Source organism: Mesoplodon bidens, assembly GCF_964165515.1.
Source record: "Mesoplodon bidens genome assembly, chromosome: 6".
Taxonomy (NCBI): domain Eukaryota; kingdom Metazoa; phylum Chordata; class Mammalia; order Artiodactyla; family Ziphiidae; genus Mesoplodon; species Mesoplodon bidens.
The window spans coordinates 81971899-81993218 of record NC_138162.1 but is presented as its reverse complement, the minus strand read 5'-3'; the positions used below and the strand labels follow the sequence as shown (position 1 = coordinate 81993218).

The window sequence follows — 21320 nt, the reverse complement described above, 5'->3', positions numbered from 1 at the left end:
GGGAAGCCCTGCCACCTTTATTTTATATGTTATATCAGAGTTTACAAATGGCTTTCACAAACATTAACTCATCTAAGCCATTTAGGACCACTATTTTACCAATAGGCAGTTTCTGTCTATAAATCACAGAATCTATTGATGCACCGAAAGAAAATTTCTGAGGGCTTTTCTAGTTAGTCTGTTTCAAACAATGATGAAATAGAGAGGGTGGGGAAAGATCTCAACATGTTACATTTTAAATTACAATTCAGGATTAGCATCATTTTTACAAGTGGTTAAGATAGCCTGAGCGGCCTTATTGCAAGTTTTTGTAAAAACTGTTGGAGTTCTAAAGAGAGCCTGCCAATACCTTCACTACCAAAATAGCCTGAGGAGTTTGAGGACCCCAGATTGGAACACCCTAAAGGTGCTGAAGTTGAAAATCTTATATAAAATTTGAACCCTATACTTATTAATGGAAAACCAACCCCACCTATTAAAAGCTAATATACAACTATGAGCTATTCCTAATAGCCTCTTTGGAAAAGTGTGTTGAGCCCCAAAAGAAGTGGTTGGGTTTGTTTTTGTTTTTTTTTTCTAAAAGCAATGACCTGTTTTGATAATAATATTCCTAAGACGGCCCAGATGTTTGAAGTCCATAAGATAACTGAGCATATTAAATAGGATACTGCTCAGATTCTCAAGATACAGGCCTGGATGACTTTAATAGATTATCTCTACATGAGATCTCTGTCTCCACTTTCCGTTCTAAGATTAAATAAGTCAGCTAAAGGAACGACAGAGACCAAGGCCATTTGGATTAGAAGTTCTAGGCTGAAAAGCAAATATGCATTTCCAGGTTTTCCATATTTAAAATTTTTACCAGTTTGTCTTTTGGGGACTGAAATGAGGATGACAACAGATCCAAACGTTAAACTGCATTAGCATCACAAAGTGACAACTGAACATGCCACCCACTATCTCCATAATACTGAAAATGCACCTCTGTGACAAGTCGCAGGTACCAAGACTGTTTCATCACATTGTTTCCCTTCACATAAATACCCCCCCATAGGGTTTTATGTCTCTCTTCTTAGCTTTCTCTGCCTTAATCCTCTTTCCTCTACTCTTCAGCTTTACTTAATTCAGAACTGTATCTAATTCACAAATTGAAGCAGGACAGGTCTCCCTCACAAACCTGGCCCACACACCAATCTGACAAGAGGTCACTGCTATGGACTAAACCCCAAGTAGGAGTTGCTGCACTGGAATATCAGTGTATTTTGCTTTCCCCCATTACCTTCTTAAATGAAAGAAAGGTTAAGTTCAAGCACTTACTAGTTGGTGAAATCATACATCCATTAAAGAAAAGAAGTTGAAGAAATATTGAACCCTTCCCAATTTCTCAAGAAACAAAGGGACTCTCCCCACAGAAAAAATAGAAAGGGGAATGCCCCAAAGAGGAAACAAAAATTGTGAAACAAACTTTTCAAAGTGCCCAATCTCTAAGAAAGGTGGAGTATTCTACAACCAGGTCTTTATTTTGAAATACCTTTCTTGGGCGGCATCCTGGTGGTGTCCTGTCAGAACGTCTCGGCTGCCGGTTAACTTGAAGAAGGATGACAGGTTGAAGGGACAAATGTTTCAGGTCTGGTCCGGCACATGCACACAGTTCTGCCTGTTGCTGAAAGTGCTCCCTGGTGCCATTTCACAGTCTGAAACATAAGAAGGTACTAATTTCCTCACCATTAAATTTTCATGAATGTTTAGTTTGCCATTTAGGGATGGAGTACTCAGGTCAAAGGGGTTGTATGTGGGGTTCATGTCTGAAATAAAACTAAGCTGATCGTGCAAGTGGTATTCAAAGCAAATCTGGCTTCATCCCATTCTGTATGTGCTTGCCTGCCTCGTTTTAAATACCTTCCATTCTAGGGTTTTATCCTAAATACGTGCACAGAGGGCAGTGTAAGGGAAAGCACTTTTAGAAAAGTGAGAAATACTGACCACTAAGCAGACTTTGTAAATTAAATGAGTAAATAAAGGAGATACTCCTACGTGTGGAGTTCAGGTTTAAGCAGCAAAGCCACAGTGCATTCAGTTTAGCTGTCAATCTCAATGTGGGGAAACTTAGAGATATTGTGTTCATTTTCTCAAATTCTCTGAAAATAAAACTTGCTATAAGAGGAAACTTATTTTCTGGGAAGTTTAAAAAAAAATTTTTTTCTATTAACACTTCTCAAAGGAAGGTAGTAATCCTTGCTTTACAATGGTAAACAAAAAAGATTTCCATCATTGAAAAGAAAGGGACAAAAAGTGCTTAAATCTAATGTTGCAAAAGTGCTTAAATCTAATGTTGCAAAAGAGGCTGTCTTTTGAGAGGGAGAACACGGGCATTCTCTGGTTACTTCGGTGATAGCCGCTGACCTTGGCAAGAGGAAACACTGTTTTGAAATGGATCCTGGTGGCACATTACACCAAGGCAGCTTTTGGCTTCACAGATGGATTTGTGCACAGATCTGACCCTTCTAGAATATAAAGCCTACTACATAGATTTTAGCTAAAGTATTGTGTAGCACACCTGGAATTATGGTTTAAAACAAAGCTCTGTAAAGTAATGCTCACTTAGTTTTTTCCTATTCTGGACATTAGATCTCAATAGTAAGATAGGATATAGCTGATACAAGTACTTACATTTAAAGATTTACAATGAAAGTTAAAGTGGTTCTTTAACTTGGGAATTCGTAAGGAAATTGAGAAGTTTTGTTGCAAATTGTTGGACCTATAATCTAGAGTGAGAACAGTATGTAATTTAATTTATATTAACTTAAAAAATATATAAAATAACTCTAAATTCTATTCTAACAAAAACCATAATAAACTTATAAATAAATTAACAAAAGATGTTCTTCAAGCCTTGTGTCCAGAAAATTATAAAAACAATACTAAACAAAAGATTAAACACAGAAATCAACAAAGAAACATAGATTAATTCATGCATGTTAAAATGTAAAATTTCTATTCATCAAAAGATGTTTCAAAGAAATTAAAGTAGAAAATACTTACAACTCACACAACACTCCATAAGAGTATAAAAAACAAAGAACTTCTACTTATCAACAAGAAGAAAATCAGCACCCCCAAAAGGGAAATAAATGGCAAAAGATTTGAACAAATATTACACATAGGAAGATATAAAACCTAATAAAAATGAACAAAACATCAGCAGTAATTTCACAGAAGAGGGAACACATAGCCAATAGACATATGAAGAAAGTTCCAATGTCATCTAGAGAAATGCAAATCAAGGCCACAAGTGGTAGGGGCATGCTGGTTTAAACCTCAGAAGTTCCCCGGGTGAAATCTGAAACTGGCTCCATGCATGGAGGGCAAGGGGAGACCAAAGAAAGAGGCAGGCCACTCCAGGTTCATAGCTGGTGGCTTTAATAAACAAGGGAACTCACATTTGAGGTTTGTCTCTGGTGGTCGCAAGACGAGTAGATCTCAGCACTGCCCTGCAGAACGTTAAGGGTTTATATAGAGGCTTTAACTGGGTTAGGTTTTGTATTCAGTCCAGATGGTCTCAAAAACACATTGCTCTTGCAGGACTGTGTCTTTGAGACGGCTCTGGTGCAGGGAAGGCAGGCAGAATGCACCTTCCAAGGACAGGGGAGGGGATAAGGAGCCTCCAATTGCCCGGGTCCAGCTTGAGGGTCAACAACAGTCACATCCTCTCGACGACCTCCTCCAGCTCTCCACCCCTCCTGCTGGCTCTTACAATTTTACATGCAACCCTTTTTCCACAATGTGCCCTGAGTGGTCAACAAGAAATTTCATTAGCATGGCTCATTTGCGGCTATCTGGCTACATTAGAGGCAAATACCACAGCAACAATATGGGCACGTGCAAGAGAAAACACAAATTAAGGTAACAATTCACAAAGTAAGAAACAATTTTTTCCATTAAAAGCCCCATGATCCAAACCACTGATTTATTAAGCTCCCTAGGTGGGGGTTGGATTACTCAGGGTGTTCACTTGTATCCCCGTGTGCTTTAGTAAAAATGCTGCGTGGTGTGAACACACACCACGGGTGTGTAATGGGTAATGGCACAGGTGCCTCCTTGGGAGGCAGTAGTATTGTCCAAGACCACCCTACTTCAGAGGACAGCTTTCCTCGTTAGAGACAATTTAGTGTTCAGCAAGGACAGGTTCTGTCGGCTATCATAATGCTTGCTGGGTGAATTTAATAAGGGCTTTTATGTGAGCTATACCATCCTCCAGGCCAATGAAAGGAACAAAGATGGCAGCCAGATGATCGTACCAATGGAAAACAGAATGCACCCTTCTGGCCTTGAGGAGAAGGAGGTGGGCAACTTTTGTTGCCGTGGGATAGATTTTCTCCTGTGCCCAGGGAAAACCCAGGGTACAGTGGCCGAACCACCTAGATGGAAGCCATGGCCAAAGATTCATGCCACAGAACCACTGGGTTTCATTTGGGTCTCCCCAGTAAATACCTGTATGGTGTGACCATACTGTACCAAACCAGTCACTATCTTTTGATGTAATAGAATGACTGTGCAGTTCTGGTGATATCTATCTTATATCCCTGGTACAGTAAGGCAGGTTCTGTTTAAAATGCTTTTTCTGGTCCCAATGTAGGGGTGCATGGGTGCTCAAAGGTCCAAAAGCCGAGGTGTGTACATCCCAAATCTAAGTGTAGCCACCCATGGCTCTGATGATGGTATTCATAGGACCCTTCTGGTCAGCAATTTGATGGGCTGTGTAGTTTGATTGACATAAAAAGAATACCCATTGATAGTGTGTGCCACAGGCCAGGTTTTTGGATCAATATCGCTAATGTCAGATGAATTAAGAGTACTAATTCTAGTTTGTTCTTCCTTTATGTACTGCTTTAGTGCTTTCCTCCCTCCCTGCAGTGGTGACACCAGCCATGTCAACCCCAAGAAGGTAGAGGAGGGCAGCTGCCCACAGTCCAACTTTCAGTGCAAAGGGAAATGGCCAGGGCTCATGAGTGATCACCAGCCAAAATGTTCTGAGTTCAGCCCATTGGCTGCTGTGGTTTGTTCCTGTTTCCATCCAGATGGTGTCAGTGTTGGGCTGAATAGCAAGTGCAGTCCATGTGGGTGTGTTGCCTCTACTAGACCCCTCTGTTTACTGGGCATCGGCAGCAATTTCCACTATTCCCTCTCTACAGCCTACAGGGGCTGCCACAGGACTAGGGAGAGAGGCATTTGGAAAACCTACATGTTCTATAGGGCCTAGTTGTACCTGCATTTCTAGAGACAGTGGGCTGGAGGACAGGTTAGTCCTCTTCTGCAAATAGGCATGGCTCTTAGTCAAAGTGGGAGTTTGAGCTATGGCAGAGGTAGGTTGGTGGAACATATTCTCAATCCAACCTTGATAGGAACAGAAGTTCTTACCATGATACACTGTTCTTTCATGAGAGGCTCTACTGGAAGAGTGCTGTGTACACTGCTAGGAGCCACTGTTCTATGGGCTATACCAGGTTTCTGCCCCCTTCCAGAGTTGGGACCAAAATCCTAGGGCTACTCTCTCCTTCTGTTGTCTCTGCTACAATTCCCAACCCATACCTTCTGGAGTCACAGACACATCTAACTCAAATGGTAGTCCTGCTTGGGAGACGCCTAGAGCTTTAATCTCCTTAGTATGTTTGCCCTCTCAAAGGTGGCTCGTTGTTCTGGTCTCCAGTCTCACACATGTCCTTTCTTTACCAGGCAGTATAAGGAATGGAAACACTGTGCCAGGTAGAGAATAAAAGTCCTCCAAACCCCCAAAATTCCTATAAAAGCTTGCACCTTTTTCATGTTCTTAGAGATCAGCTAGGCTTGCACCTTGTCCATAATAGCTCTGGGACAATTCACATCTTACCTGATCATATGACTCCCGGAAACTTTACATTGGTGACTGCACCTTCAGTTTTCTGTGTATTCGCCTCCTATACACTTGCTCACAGGTGTTCCAGCAAAATCTGCAGAGTGTGAAGTCAGCAGAGGCAAGGCTTCATATATCAACATTATATCATCAAAGCAATGGGCCCATTTTACAGATGCAGGGAAGAATAACAGGGACAGGTGTCCAGGCACCATCCCATGACATTTTGTGGGGCTGTATAGGTAGCCTCAGGGAAGAATTTGAAAAGTCCATTATCGTGCCTTCCATGTGAAAGCAAACTGAACTTGTGACTTAGCAGCCAAGGTATTATGAAAAAAAGCATTTGCTAAGTCCAGAACAGCATGGTCCACTCCTAGGACTGTGGCCAAATTATGTAAGATGGTGCCAATTTTGGGCACAGCTGCATGAATGGGGGCATAACTTTGATCAATTCTCAGTAATCCGCCATCATCTGCCATGAGCTATCTGCCTTTTTTTACCGACCATAATGGGCTATTGAAAGTGCTATGGACATGGTGTAGAATACCCACTCAGTGCAGTTCTTGGATAGTTTCTCCTATTTCCTTGACAATTACCACTCTTCATTAGGGGGAAGGGTAGGCTTACTGATTCCCAGTTAGCATTTCCCCTCAGCAGTACTGGTCTGATTACTCTAACCTGGAGGCAGAATTCACCGATAGAGGTTTGCAGAGTTTGGCCTTGCAGGATGTCAGTGCTCAATATGTTCTCTGGTATTGGAGAGAGAAAATCCTCATATTCTTGTGGGGGAGAACACCCAATTTGCAGTATCAAAGGGACCTTCCTGACCATAACCAACTGCCCTTGGAAACCATCGATGGTGCTGAAAGGCCCAGAAAATTCCTGAAGTTTACCAGGTATTAGAGTATATTCAGCTCAACTATCAATCAGAGTTGTCACCTTTTGTTTATTTCTGGGGTACCAGTGAATAGTGAGCTCAACATGTGGCCTCCAATTGCCCCCAACAGCCCTCACTTGGAGGCCATCTTGGCTTATATCCTACACCCGGGGAGTGGGAGTTACCCACCCCGAATAGGACTGTATCCCTGAGGCCTCTGCTGTAGCAGTAGGTACATCAGGGTTGGTAGGGCAGGTGGGGCAGGTCTGAGCTCTTGTTTAGCTTTCAAGGCTTTCCACAGGCCAGCTAACACAGTGTTAGGTTGCCCGTCTACCTTTTCAGGTGTGATCCTTGCAGCAATGAGGTCAAACCACATTTGCTTCTGGGTTACTCGTACCAGACCGTTTACAGCCAACTGGGTGAGCCTGTTGTCTTCTTGAGCTCCCTCTCTGTCTTAGGTCTTTCCCTCAGCCTGCACCTATTCCTGGGATTTGTCAGTGTCCCCCAGATCAGCAGTGGCCTGCCCAACATCAACAACGTCTCCTCTTGTGACTGGGCTCAGCATGGTGGTCAGTGCCCCATACCAGGTACTGAAGGCATACTGGGGTATCTTGGCTTTCATTCCTGCGGTGAATGTAGCCCAATCAGGGCCTTCAAAGACAGGGGCGTAGATGGCCTACCTCATTTCCCGTTCCCTAAGAATTTGTTGTACCTCCTCTAAATATACCCAGGGCCTCATATGTCCAGAGAGACCCCCTTATCAGGTCAAGCTTCCCTGTAGGATAGAATAATCCAATCTATAAGGGAGTGAGTGCCTTGACCTCCCCCTTGCCCCTCACCCCTGAGCACCCCTGAGCTGGAGAGAAGGCTGTGTAGTGATATTGCTCTTGTTTCTGCCTCCTGCCCAGTCAGAAAAATGCCATTACCCCCTCTCCCCTGCCCCTCAACCCTGTAACCGTGCTAACCATTCCTGGATATTTTCCTGGCCTTTTGTTGGAACTTGATAATTATATCAGTAAGCTCAGTGAGCATATATTCTCTCATCAGGTATGTTTCCTGAATTGGGGGCTGCCTTACTGGCTGGGGTTGTTGTTGCTGTGTTTTTGCTTTCCTTTGAATTACGGGTCCAGTGGCACAGGGTGTATCATCAGTTTCACTGTCAATCACCATAAAATCCTCCTTTGTTTTCCTCACTTTCCCAGGGAGTCCACCACTTAGTGTCCCAATCAGGCTTTGTCACAGGTGCTCAGACCTTAATCCATGGCAGCTTGAGCCCTCCTGGCCTTGCAAAACAGCATGCTAAAGTCTCCAACTTAATCATCCTGCTCTCCCACTTTGTCGGCCAGCCCCGAAGCGAGCAGGGCAGTGGACAGTGCACATCCTTCTCTAACCTCAGTTCTTCTTCCAACTTTCTAACTCAAGCTTCAGCCTCTGGTTGGTCATCAGTGTCAAGTCGTACTGCGCACCCTAGAGGCCAGCCCACTGCGCAGCGGTTCATTTCTCTTCTTTGCAGCAGTGTGTTATGCTCAGTTCCTCAAACAAGTGCATTAAACCAGTGGGCATTTTCGGGGCATCACCATACTCATGTGGTGGTCCACAAGCATCTAACATATGAGCAACCCCTCTTGACATGAAGGATGATGGCCAACCCTGGGTTTCCCCTATGGATGCCTCTTTTCCAAGATCCATTTCTTCAGTCTCCTGCCCAGTTCAACAACAGTTGGTTTTGCACCTACTTGGTAGGTGGCGATTTTAATAAGCAAGGGAACTTACAGGAGAACTTGTCTTGGGCATCACAAGACCAGTAGATCTCTGCACCCACCTGCCAGAATCTTAGGAGTTTATATAGAGCCTTAACTGGGTTCAGTCACATATTCACTCCAGATGGTCTCAACACCTTACCCTCTCAAGGCTATGTCCTCAAAACAGCTCCGGCTATGGGAATTGTAGGCAGAACATACATTCCAAGGACAGGGGAGGGAGTGAGAAGCCTCCAATTGCCCAAGTCCAGCTCATGGTCAACCAGCGATCATATCCTCTTCATGACCTCCTCCAACAGCTATCAATTTTCACCCGTTTGGCAAGATTATTAAGCCTGACAATACCAAATGTTGGGCAATTAGGATAAATTGGATCTGTTGTATGTGTCTTATAAGAGTATAAATTAGCTCAACCACTTTAGAAAACAATCCAGTTAAATCCTGTGAAGATAAATTTTTGCTTAACTTGTGACCTGGCAAATTTACTACTAAGAATATGCAGAAGAAACTCTTGTACATATTCATGAGGATTCAAATACTATGCATTTTATCAGCACTGTTTTTGATAGGAAACTCTTAGCAAAACTTTGAAAATTATATAAATTATGGAATATAAAAATTATGGAATATTTACAAAACAGAATGTTATATAGCAATAAAAGTGAATAAATCAACAAGCTAAAACCAAAAATTTATATGTAAATGCAAATAACTTAGAACTGGAAAAACAACTTTGAAAAAGAAGAAAATAGCTGGAGGACACACACTACCTAACTTCAAGACTTACTAGAAAGCTACAGTAATCAAGACAATGTGATACTGGTATCCAGAGAGACAAAATGGATCACTGGAACAGAAAAGAGAGACCAGAAATAGACCCACACATACAGGGTCAAAGGATTTTTAACAAAGGTACAAAGACAATTTAGTGGAGAAATAATAGTCTTTTCAATAAATTATGTCAAAACAATTGGATGTCCATACATTAAAAAAATGAACTTCAAAAGTCAGAAAGAGAAAGACAAATACCATATGATATCACTTATATGTGGAATCTAAACTGTGACACAAATGAACTTATTTACAAAACAGAAATAGACTCACAGAAATCAAACTTACAGCTATCAAAGGGGAAAGAGGGTGGGGAAGGGATAAAGTAGGGGTTTGGGATTAGCAGATACAAACTACTATATATAAAATACATAAACAACAAGGTCTTACTGTATAGCATAGGAAACTATATTCAATATCCTGTCATAAACCATAATGGAAAAGAATATGAAAAAGAATATGTATATATATGTATAATTACTGAATTACTGAATTACTTTGCTATACACTAACACAACATTGTAAATCAACTGTACTTCAACTTAAAAAAATGAGCTTCAATCTGCATCTCACCACATACAAAAATTAACTCAAAATGGACCATAAACCCAGTGTAAAATCTAAAAATGTAAAAATTTTAGAAGAAAACACAGAAGACTATGGGTTAGGCAGAGACATTTTTTAAAGATATAATACCAAATGTTCAATCCATAAAAGAAAAAACTGATAAATTGGACTTTATTAAACTTCAGAATGTCTGCTCTTCAAAAGATACTTTAAGACAATGAAAACATAATCACAGACAAGGAGAAAATATTTGCAAATCATGCATCTCCAAAGGACTCAAAATCAGAATATATAATAGAATATATATAACAACTCTCAAAAGTTAATAAGAAAACAAACAATTCAATAAAATATGTGCAAAAAATTTAAACAGATATTTCACCGAAGAAGACAATGATGGCAAATAAGCACAAGAAAAGATACTCAACATCACTAGTAATTAAAGAAATGCAATTAAAACCACAGTAGATACCACTACAGATTTATTTATATGGCTAATATTAAAAAGACTGGCTATACCAAGTGTTGGAGAAAAGATGAAAAAGACTGGCTAATCCCAACTAGAACTCTCATACACTGCTGGTAGGAATGTAAAATGGTACATACTATACTTTAGAAAGCAGTTTAACAACTTCTTGAAAAGTTAAACGTACATTTACCATATGTCCTAGCTATTTCACTCTAAGATATTTATTTAACCAAAAGAAAGGAAAACACATGTCTCTATAGATATTTTTACATGAATATTTATAGTAACCAAAACTGAAAACAATCCAAATCTCCATCAACAAGTTAATAGACAAATTGTGATACAGCCATACAATGGAATGCTACCTGATAATACTAAGGAATGAACTATTTATACATACAACAACATACATGAATCTCAAAATAATCATGCTGAGTGAAAGAAGCTAGATAGAAAAAAGTACATGCTGTATTATTTAATTTACAAAATTTTCTAGAAAATACAGTGACAGTGATAGTGATAGTTTTTATCTATCTAAGTTTTCAGGTTGTATACTTGAGTATGTCCAGTTTATTGTATATCAATTTTACCTCAATAAAACTATTAAAATAAAAGCTATGCATGGGCCAATAATAATAGTGTGTTATGAAACAAATACCAAGATTAATTTACTTTTGTACAATTGATACCCAAAAGGAGAGAGGGAAAGTAAGAAGGAAAGAGAAAAGGAAGAACAGAAGACGGGAAGAAGGGAGGGAAGGAAGGTAGGAAAAATACCTTTGAAAATTAGGTAGAAACAACCCAAATACAACATGGATAAATCTCAAATGTTTATGCTAAGTGAAAGACATCTGTCTCCAAAGGGTTCATACTGTAGGATTCTATTTATATGACATTCTGGAAAAGGCAAAACTACAGAGACAAAAAAACACACCAGTGGTTCTCAGGAGCTGGAGGAATTGACTACAAAGAGGCACAAGGGAATTTTGGGAGATGGTGAAACTATTCTATATCTTGCCTGTGGTGGTTGTTACACAAATGTAGGTGTTCGTCAAAACTCATAGAACTACGCACTTAAAAGAGTGAACTGGTTACATATGAATTATATTCCAGTAAATCTGACTGAAAAGAAAAATTGGAAACTGACAACTCTTAGGTTAACTTTGGGCTGAAGTTCTTTTTTTCTGCCTATATTGAGTCTTTTTAAAAATGAAATTAATTGACAACAGAAAAAGAACATTTCATATTATCTGCCCAACCCCTGGAGACATCTGAGTTTAAACCCCTGCTTTAAACCCATTTCAACTAACACCTTAATAGCATGATCTATTACCTAGCCATGAATAAATTTGTCTATAGGAATAGAACAGGCAATGTGTGGAATGGTTAGAGATACAGGGAGACAGGGACTGCTGGGATCCTATAGTTAGTACATAGATCATAAGAACCTGGAGGAAAGGAACTGCAACTTAGGGCTGATGAATAGGAAATTACAGCTTAGTGTTTGATCTGAAGGCAACAAAAATATAGCCACAATTTGTGTGCTATTTTATCTACCTGATGAGGGTCTTAATCATCAAAATCTAAAAGTAGGAATATTAGAATCTAAAAATTAGTTTATTTTTATTTTAAATAACAAGCATAGTGCCTCATACATAAGTGGTCCATAATTGTCAGTTGGAAGGAAAATGAAGGAGACTAAAAGATGAAAGGGCTAACTGCATGGTACATTATCTATGCAGTTGCACGGGATCTCACGAATAGAAGGGCCCCATTCTTGACTTAATGTTCTGCTGTTGCCACCTTGAAATTCTTAATAATTTTTTAACATGAGGCTCTACATTTTCAATTTGCACTAAGCCTCATGAATTGTGTAGCCAGAACTAAATCCAGGAGATTCTGGAGCCATCACTGAACTTTCTCTAATAGAGGAGAATGAAGAAGACTGTTTTTGACATGGTACATCCATTTGACATTGTCATAAAGACGTAAGACACATAGTAAAGCACATTTTCAAGTTATAAGACCTACTGAGGTGCATCGACAAACCACAGAGGCAACACATAGATCAGACTGGAGGGTGGCAATCAGACTACATGTATATGACTACATAGCTATTTTTAAGTTGACAGATTGGATAACCCCTGAAGGAAAAAAAAAAAAAAATCAAGAATGGAAGTAGTGCCTACAACCCCAAAATAAATCACAAGTAGCTGGTATGGGAAAGACTGCCACTCAAGTGTCACTGGTTTGTGCCACATCCACAAACATGATTATGACCACCCCAATTCTAGTCCATCTTGTCTGCCAAATGAAAAGATGGGCATGTCTAAGAAATTTATCTAAATTTTCATCCAAAACCAAATCCCAACTAAAAACAACTCTGACAGGAAGGGTGAGGTGAGGTAAAGGCTTGTGGTCTCAGTTTCTTAAATGTTGTCTGATTCTTCATCTACAAAACATAAGAGGAGATAGGCACTGGAATGAGTTTATTAATGTTAAATATACTTTCCCACATTTGCAAAGTGTCTTGTCATTCAGGCCAGTCACCCTCTCACTAGACCTGAATACAGTTAAGCCCAAATCAAGAGATGAGTGATGACTGTACTGGGGCCTTCTCATCACGGTTACTTTTGTACTATACATCAGTGACCATGCGATTGATCATCCAAATCAGGACACTTTTGAGAGTGCTAAAATGTTAAGCTGTAAAGGACACTGGGACAATGGACACAAACCATGGTTCTCCCAGGCCAGCTATGACATATAGTCATCCTAACTGTAATATTATCATGCATAATACAGGCATCCCATTAACCTTTAGTAGTACCAATACACATCATCAATAAAAATGACAATTACAAAGACACTGATATACATGTATCAAGTGCTTTTTCTGTGCTGGGCATTATGCTAAGCACAATTTTTTTAAATTTTATTAATTTATATTTTATTATTTTTAATGCATTTCATCAGAAATGCATTTTCTGATTGTATATGTAGGTGCATAATGCTTTTGCAAATTGGCCTATGGAATTGGTTCTTTGGTCTATTTTAAATTATTTTGATGCAAAATGCAATTAATTTTGGTTGCTAGAGTTGGGGAAGGGGTGGATAGTGCCTAAAGAACTAAGAAAGATGAACAATGAAAAAAATAGCTAGTTTAAAATGTAGATAATGGAAAATTAAATTATATTTGAGGGCAGTTTGAGTATGATATGTAATTTTAAAATAAATACAATCCTTGTTTAATTAAGAAAAGATAACTTTGGTGTTAAAATTCCTTTAATTTATTCCTCTACATATTAGATAAGACTGCTTATTTTAATAACAAATATTATAGTAGTTAAATTTCAAGCATATATTTTACATGAGTAACTCTGCCAACATACGTGGAGACCAGAGAAGAAGCTTATAAATTACTTCAAGCCTTTATACATACATCCAAAAACAACTTCTGCAGAGAAAATCCTTGGGAAAATGTCAAATATTTTTTATATATTAATGTGGCTTCTAAAAATATATATAGATACATAGGTAGAGTTATGCTATTGCTATCATTACCTAATAAAAAGTCTACAAAATTTATTTTCCCTTTCTCAAAGGATTTTTCTAAGAAATAATTAGGTTTCTAAGACTGTGAACATTTTGCAGTCTTAAAGCCAATTGCTATAAAAATTCAAGGGATTAGAAGTAGTATGCTAAGCTATATTTATTAATTGTGTGGACCACATTTAAAATTATGAATCCTACTTTGTTAAACTTATGGTTAGCATTCTTAAAATATCTTTCCGTGCATTATGTAAATTTATATCCCAGAAATTGCAAACAAACCCACAAAACATTAGAATAAATTACATTAAAATATCACCAGCAGTTATTTCCCATGAATGAAATTCTTAACACATTGATATAACTCTATTATTTCCTGACTATAAAAATAAATGCATACTTATGGCAAAAAATAACAATGAAGAAGAAAAGCATAAAGATGAAAGTAAAAATTACATGCTCAGAGGGATTATGAATTTCTTTTTAACTCCTTTATGTTCTTCAGTAATTTAATGATTTTTACAGAAAATGGGTATCAATTTTCCAATCAAGATGAACAATGATTGTGCAGTAAAGTGAAATAAAATGCAACTAATTCGTTAAGAGTAAAAAGGAATGAGGAGATATGACTGTGTTTTCTATAAAGAAACCCTTGACCATTCTTAGAAAAATTGGGTTTTAGTCCCAAACCTGACATGTAGTAGCTCTGCCACCTTAACCAAGTGTCACTAGCCCCCTCTGGAAGACGAGACAGAAGGAGATTTTCTGTCAATTCATTCTCTCTGCTCATTTATTTCTGTCTGTGCCTTCATTCAGCCAATACTATTGAGAACCCACATATAACAGGGCCTGGAATAGTATAATGGCATAGTGAACAACACAGTTGGTATTTTTATTAACTCTTTCCGGCTCCTTTGTGTAGATAGGTTAGAGATGGGGGTGCAGTAAAGTGGGACAACAGACAGGAGACTGCTATAGTGCAGTGAGCGTCGATGGGGGCCCTGGACTACAACGACAGCAGTGAACGCTGGGAGAGTCAGATGACTTCAAGACATATTTGGACTTAGAATAGTCAAGACTAGCTGATGAATTTAAAGAATTGTAGGAAAAAGCAAGGAAAAGGAAGATTCAAAAATAACTCCCAGGCTTCCAGGTTTTAATTACTCATGAGATGAAAGCAGACATTATAGTGTACAAGGAATGATAGATTAGTGTACGAGAAAATAAGATCCTTTCAGATAGAAAATCAGAGTAATAGGATAGATAAATATTGGTCTTGTATAGGCAGGGGCTTAAGGCATATGTTTTAAATAGGAGACCAGGAAGGGACTGTCTGAGAAGTTGCATTTAAATTGGGACCACAATGAGTTCTCTAGAATGGGGGACATGATCATCATCTACACTACTTCAGGAGAAAACTCTGAAAATTACAGCAATTCAAAAAATTTCCCTCAGATTTCCCTTCAAAATTTACTAGATAGTCAAATGCTCTACCCCCGAGATATACAGAATGAAGTAAGTGAGAAAAACAAATACCATATGCTAACACATATATATGGAATCTTAAAAAAAAAAAAAAAAGGTTCTGATGAACCTAGGGGCAGGACAGGAATAAAGACACAGACGTAGAGAATGGACCTGAGGACACAGGGAGCAGGAAGGGTAAGCTGGGATGAAGTGAGAGAGTGACATGGACTTATATACACTACCCAATGTAAAACAGATAGCTAGTGGGAAGCAGCCGCATAGCACAGGGAGATCAGCTCGGTGCTCTGCGACCACCTAGAGGGGTGGGATAAGGAGGGTGGGAGGGAGATGCAAGAGGGAGGGGATATGGGGATATATGTATGAATATAGCTGATTCATTTTGTTACACAGCAGAAACTAACTGTAAAGCAATTATACTCCAATAAAGATGTTAAAAAAATTACTAAGTAGTAATTTCTGTGCTAGACTGTATTTTTATTTTTATTTATTTTTATTTATTTATTTATTTATTTATTTTTTTGCGGTACGCGGGCCTCTCACTGCTGTGGCCTCTCCCGTTGCGGAGCACAGGCTCCGGATGCACAGGCTTAGCGGCCATGGCTCACGGACCCAGCCGCTCCACGGCATGTGGGATCTTCCCAGACCAGGGCACGAACCTGTGTCCCCTGCATTGGCAGGTGGACTCTCAACCACTGCGCCACCAGGGAAGCCCTAGACTGTATTTTTAAAAAATCAGGAATTCCTTATTAATGGAATACTCATTCTCTTATACTTTTCCAGTTATGAAGATGTTTATGCAGAATCCCCTATATCCAAGAATGTGGCCTGAACAACTTAGAATAGAAGGGATTTTTCCACTGACTTTCTAGGATTCGTTAATAAAACTGTATGTCAACATGTTTGTCAGGCAAATTTTCAAGATATATCTGATCCTATCAGATGCTAGGTATGACACAGTGGGATATTCAGGAGGTTTTCTTGGTGATCTTGATTAGTCTTCTAATACTGTAATAATTTAGATTTCTATTCTGACACTAGAAGAATAATTCAGAGTTGAATGGTTATGGCTAACCAGAGAGATTAACTTAAAAAATTAAACAGTTCAGAGGAATAAAGTGTTCTAATTATGAAACTGATAGGAGGTACTATATTCAAAGTACACTGAAGAGCTTGTAGAAGACCTGCCAACTGGGGACAGAGACAGGGCAGAACCATGAGTAGGATTTATACTTCTTGAATTTTCAGGTCAAAGGATATACTGACTAGGAAAATCTTGAGTAAGTGAAAATAGATCCAGCACTCAGAACAATAAGATCTCTATGCCAGACATGTCAATACTAGGCCATTAAAATAGGCTTGTGAAAGAGAAAATAATAGGCAGTTTAATAATATGTCCCTGTGAAATCTCTGAACTTTAGAAAATAAACAAATTGGTTGTCATTGGTAAACAGCAAACATCTGAAATGCTCCAGACCTGAGGAACTCTGAACACCACGGAGGGCTGCTGATGTTTTGGCTTGTCTCCCCCATACTTCTTCTCATTAGTTGATTGAAAAAAAGAACATTCAATAGAAGTTCTAGGCTTCTTTTTTTAGGGCAGAGTTTCTCAATATTGGCCCTATTGACATATTTGACAAAATAATTCTCTTTGTGGGGGCATCATCCTCTAAATTGTAGGATATTTAGCAACATCCCTGGCCTCTGCCCACTAGATGCCAATCGCACAAGCCCCCAAGTTATGACAACCAAAACTCTCCAGACATTGACAAATGTCTGCAAGAGACAAAAACCATCCCTGGTTGAGAACCACTGCTCTAGGCTGACAGTTACTATATACCATAGATTCAAAGATCCACACGTTGCTGTATTCTTTATTATTGAAAGAATTAAAAGCACTGCAAAGATCTGGGACAGAAATATACATGGCACCAACCCCCAAACTGTGCCATTTTATTTATTCCATACCACATTGCTAATTATATATTGAAATCTTAGAAAATGAGCCTTTTGAATGACCTCATTTTTCATAATTATTCTTAGAAATTGTACAAGTCCAAACAAGTTAGATATGTTACTAATTGAAATGTACACAAATTTCTTGACCAAATGCACTTAGTAAGGCTCTTTTAAGCTGGCCCATCCTCAGATCAGGGCAGGCCTTACCTGCTATGGGTAGAAGCTTGGTCTTTATTCTGTTGCTTGGCAGAGACAGAAGGCAGACTAGACATCACAAGAAGAATGGAAGATCACTTCAACCCTATTCTGGATCCCAGATTCCCTTTTCTTACCATTAACTCTGGCAGATTTCCCTGTATAATGAGAGTGTCTTAGTCTGTTCAGGTCACTATAACAAGGTACCACAGACTGGGTGGCTTATAAACAACAGAAATTTATTTCTCACAGTTCTGGAGGCTAAATTTATTTCTCACAGTTCTGCTCGGGTGTCAGCATGGTTGGGTTCTGAGGAGAGCCCTCTCCTAGTTGCATACTGCAGTCTTCCCATTTTATTCTCACCTGGCAGAAAGAGGACTTGAGACCTCTCTGTAGTCTCTTTTACAAGGGCAGTAATCCCATTCATGAGGGTTCTACCCTGAGGATCTAATCACCATCCAAAGGCTCTCCCACCCACCTCCTAATATCATCACATTATGAGGATTTCAGCGTATGAATTTTCTGGGAATACAAACATTCAGTCCATAACAGGGAGCTACTCTACTTAGTGAAGCTGAAAGGTCCAGCAGTCATAGAAGAGAGAAACTGTCTCTAAGGGGTGAATGTATATGTGCTAAAAACAACTGCTGTAGGCACGCATTCAGTGAGGTGATGTGACTGTCTGGGTTTATATCAGATTTGCCTAAAGACACAATCTGCTTAATCATAGTTTCCCCTACCTGCGAACTCCAGATTGCCATCACCCCTGGCAACTCTATCTCATAGCTCCCCTCTATGCATGCTTTAAACTCTTATTCCCATTGCTAGCTGGCTGATTCTGATTTTCCCAAATCAAATGCAAAAGAGGAGAGAGAATTTGATTGACTTACCCCATCTTTTCAAATAATAATAATAACAATAACATGCAACAGGATTAGGTATCATGTACCAAACAGCATATGGTTTAACTCTAAATCCTTACTTCAAACAAATCAAATAGGAATAATCATTAAGCTCATTTTATGAAAGAAGAAAATGAAGATCAAAGTCAAGTGGCAAACCTTGGATTAGGACCTAGACAGTCTGACTCAGCTCCCATTCTTTTAATCACCTATAATTTGGTGGTCATGGGTCAGGTGTCCACCATGGTCCAATTTGGGCGGCACCCGAATAGGACAAAGCATGTGATCCCCACAGTAGGAGCTGAGGGCAGTGCCACATCATTTAAAAGTGGCCTAAGGGCTTCCCTGGTGGCGCAGTGCTTGAGAGTCCGCCTGCCGATGCAGGGGACACGGGTTCGTGCCCCGGTCCGGGAAGATCCCACATGCCGCGGAGTGGCTGGGCCCGTGACCCATGGCCGCTGAGCCTGCACGTCCGGAGCCTGTGCTCCGCATCGGGAGAGGCCACAGCAGTGAGAGGCCCGCGTACCGCAAAAATAAATAAATAAATAAAAGTGGCCTAGGCATGTGGCAGGAAACTACCTTTGACCTAACACAATAGCCATACAAAAGGGCAAGAAAGGCCACTTTAAACATGAAGTGAATAACTGGTTAGCAAAAATATATTTCCTGTACCATGAAAAGAGCAAAAACAGAAGAGGCCAAGCTTTCCCTTTAAGCAACAAAATATATCAAGTTATTATGGATCCACAGATTTTTTGAGTAAATTGGATAAGGAAAAATTCTACACATATTTTAAATGCTAACATTCTTGTTATTAAATTATGTTTTTGAATCATCTCTCAGTGATTAATGTACCCTGTCAAGCCCATTTTATTTTATTTATATTTTGCAGAAAAGTATATAGGGGTAGAGAGCTTCTACTTCTAAAAGTACATCTTTCTACCACCTTTGTCAATGAAAGTGTGCTTATCTAATTTTGAATATCTACTTAAAAAAATTTTTTTTGGCTGCATTGGGTCTTTGTTGCTGCACGTGCACTTTCTCTAGTTGCGGTGAGCGGGGGCTACCCTTCATCGCGGGGCGTGACGGGCTACTCATTGCTGTGCTTCTCATTGTGGTGGCTTCTCTTGTTGCGGAGCTCGGGCTCTAGGCATGCGGGCCTCAGCAGTTGTGGCTCGGGGGCTCCAATGCACAGGCTCAGTAGTTGTGGTGCACGGGCTTAGTTGCTCCGCGGCATATGGGATCCTCCTGGACCAGGGATCGAACCCGTGTCCCCTGCACTGGCAGGTAGATTCTTACCCACTGTGCCACCAGGGAAGTCCCGAATATCCACATTTTAATCCAGCCTCTTGCAAAGCTTGCAGATATGTCTCCAAATTCTTCTGGAATTTAGAGTTACATAAGAAAGAGTTTAATTTTAGTTCCTTTATTGGCAAATTTTTTCTACTTCCTGAGCACTTAATTTTTAAATCCTAATAATTAATGTATTTGTAAGAATGGACTTTGCAGTATTTCTTTTGGTGGGGGGGGTGTTCTGAATGCTTTTTACTAGAATCTGTGAGCCTTTTCAATATACATACTTTGACTTCTTTCAACACAGTCATTTTATTCCATTATATTTTAAATATTTATTCTGTTTATAATATCTTTGTTGGTTCCTTAGGAGTACTTAAAGTTCTTAGCTTTAGCTTAAACTCCATTCTTTGCCCTCTGTATCCATGACCTTTTCCTTTTCCATCTTCTTGTCCTTTTACTCTATGTTCTGCAAAAATTTCTCAAGTTTGTTTTCCATGTGAGTATATGCATCATTGACTGTGCTCCTTACTCCCTTGGCATGAATGTTTTATTGTTTTTGCATTGCTTTAGTTCCTTGTCACTCTTTACTATCTCTCCCATCTCTTTCAGTCTCACTTGGTATCTTCTCATCCGCTTGTTCTTTCCTCATAGCTTTGTGCTATTTCATAATGGTCATGTTTTCTTACACCCTGCTCTTATTTTTATGGGCTTCATTAATGTCTTTTGTGATTGTTCATCCTCGACAAGGAGACACTCGTTCAGATTCGCTATTCTCAAAGAGGTAGAGTGTGTGGATGGCTGATGTTTTCAGAGCCACCTGCTCTCCCTAACAACTTACTTTCTGCTCTCCCTAACAACTTACTTTCTGCTTTCCCTAACAACTTACTTTCTAAAGAGACAGGAGCTTTGAGAAAATGACTGTTCAGGAGGGTTGCATTTGATGTGAGACTAGCTATGGGGCATTGTAGCCTGGGAGATATAGTTCTCAAAATAAAATGTCATACTCTTTAATAGACCCTGTAGTACATAGCAATTTGTAGACTGTAGATTGTAATTTTTCATGCATTCCATCTTTCCAGAAAAACAGAAGGGCAAGTAGCTTAGGGAGACAGATCTCATTTGAGTTCAGCAGAGCTATTCCAAGAGAAAGTTTGCCAATACTGGGAATTTTTTAAAAGAATTATCCCCTTGCTGGCCAGGTCTATCTGAGAATAGTTTACCAGACAACAGGAAACTAAAAAATAAAACTGGACTCTACAAGCATCCTTTCCTATTCATTAACAAAATATTTAGTACTATTTCTGACAGTTAAATAATCATTAAAGAATATATGGAAAATGCATAAAAGTAAAAAGAAAAAATTCCCCATAGTCCTATCATTAAAACCCAACTACCACCATTAACATTCTGTGGATTTATTTCCAGTTTCTTTTTTAATGTATACTTTTATTGGGTGTTAGGGGAGTGGAAGACAGGGGATACAAATGTGTGTGTGTGTGTGTGTGTGTGTACATATATACAAAATGCATAGTTTTAT

The 21320-nt window shown here is 39.3% G+C and overlaps 1 protein-coding gene across 1 annotated transcript in view; it reads right to left on the bottom strand.

The window, feature by feature from the left end:
• TMC1 (transmembrane channel like 1) overlaps positions 1–21320 on the bottom strand; it is a 396715-nt gene that overhangs the window by 129239 nt on the left and 246156 nt on the right. Inside the window, exons 5-6 of the mRNA XM_081237467.1 lie at positions 3441–3491; positions 1532–1694 (exon numbers count right to left, since the gene is read on the bottom strand). Of these exons, the coding sequence (XP_081093593.1) occupies positions 1532–1547 (16 nt within the window). The 5' untranslated portion in view covers positions 1548–1694; positions 3441–3491. The remainder of the gene's footprint in view (positions 1–1531; positions 1695–3440; positions 3492–21320) is intronic.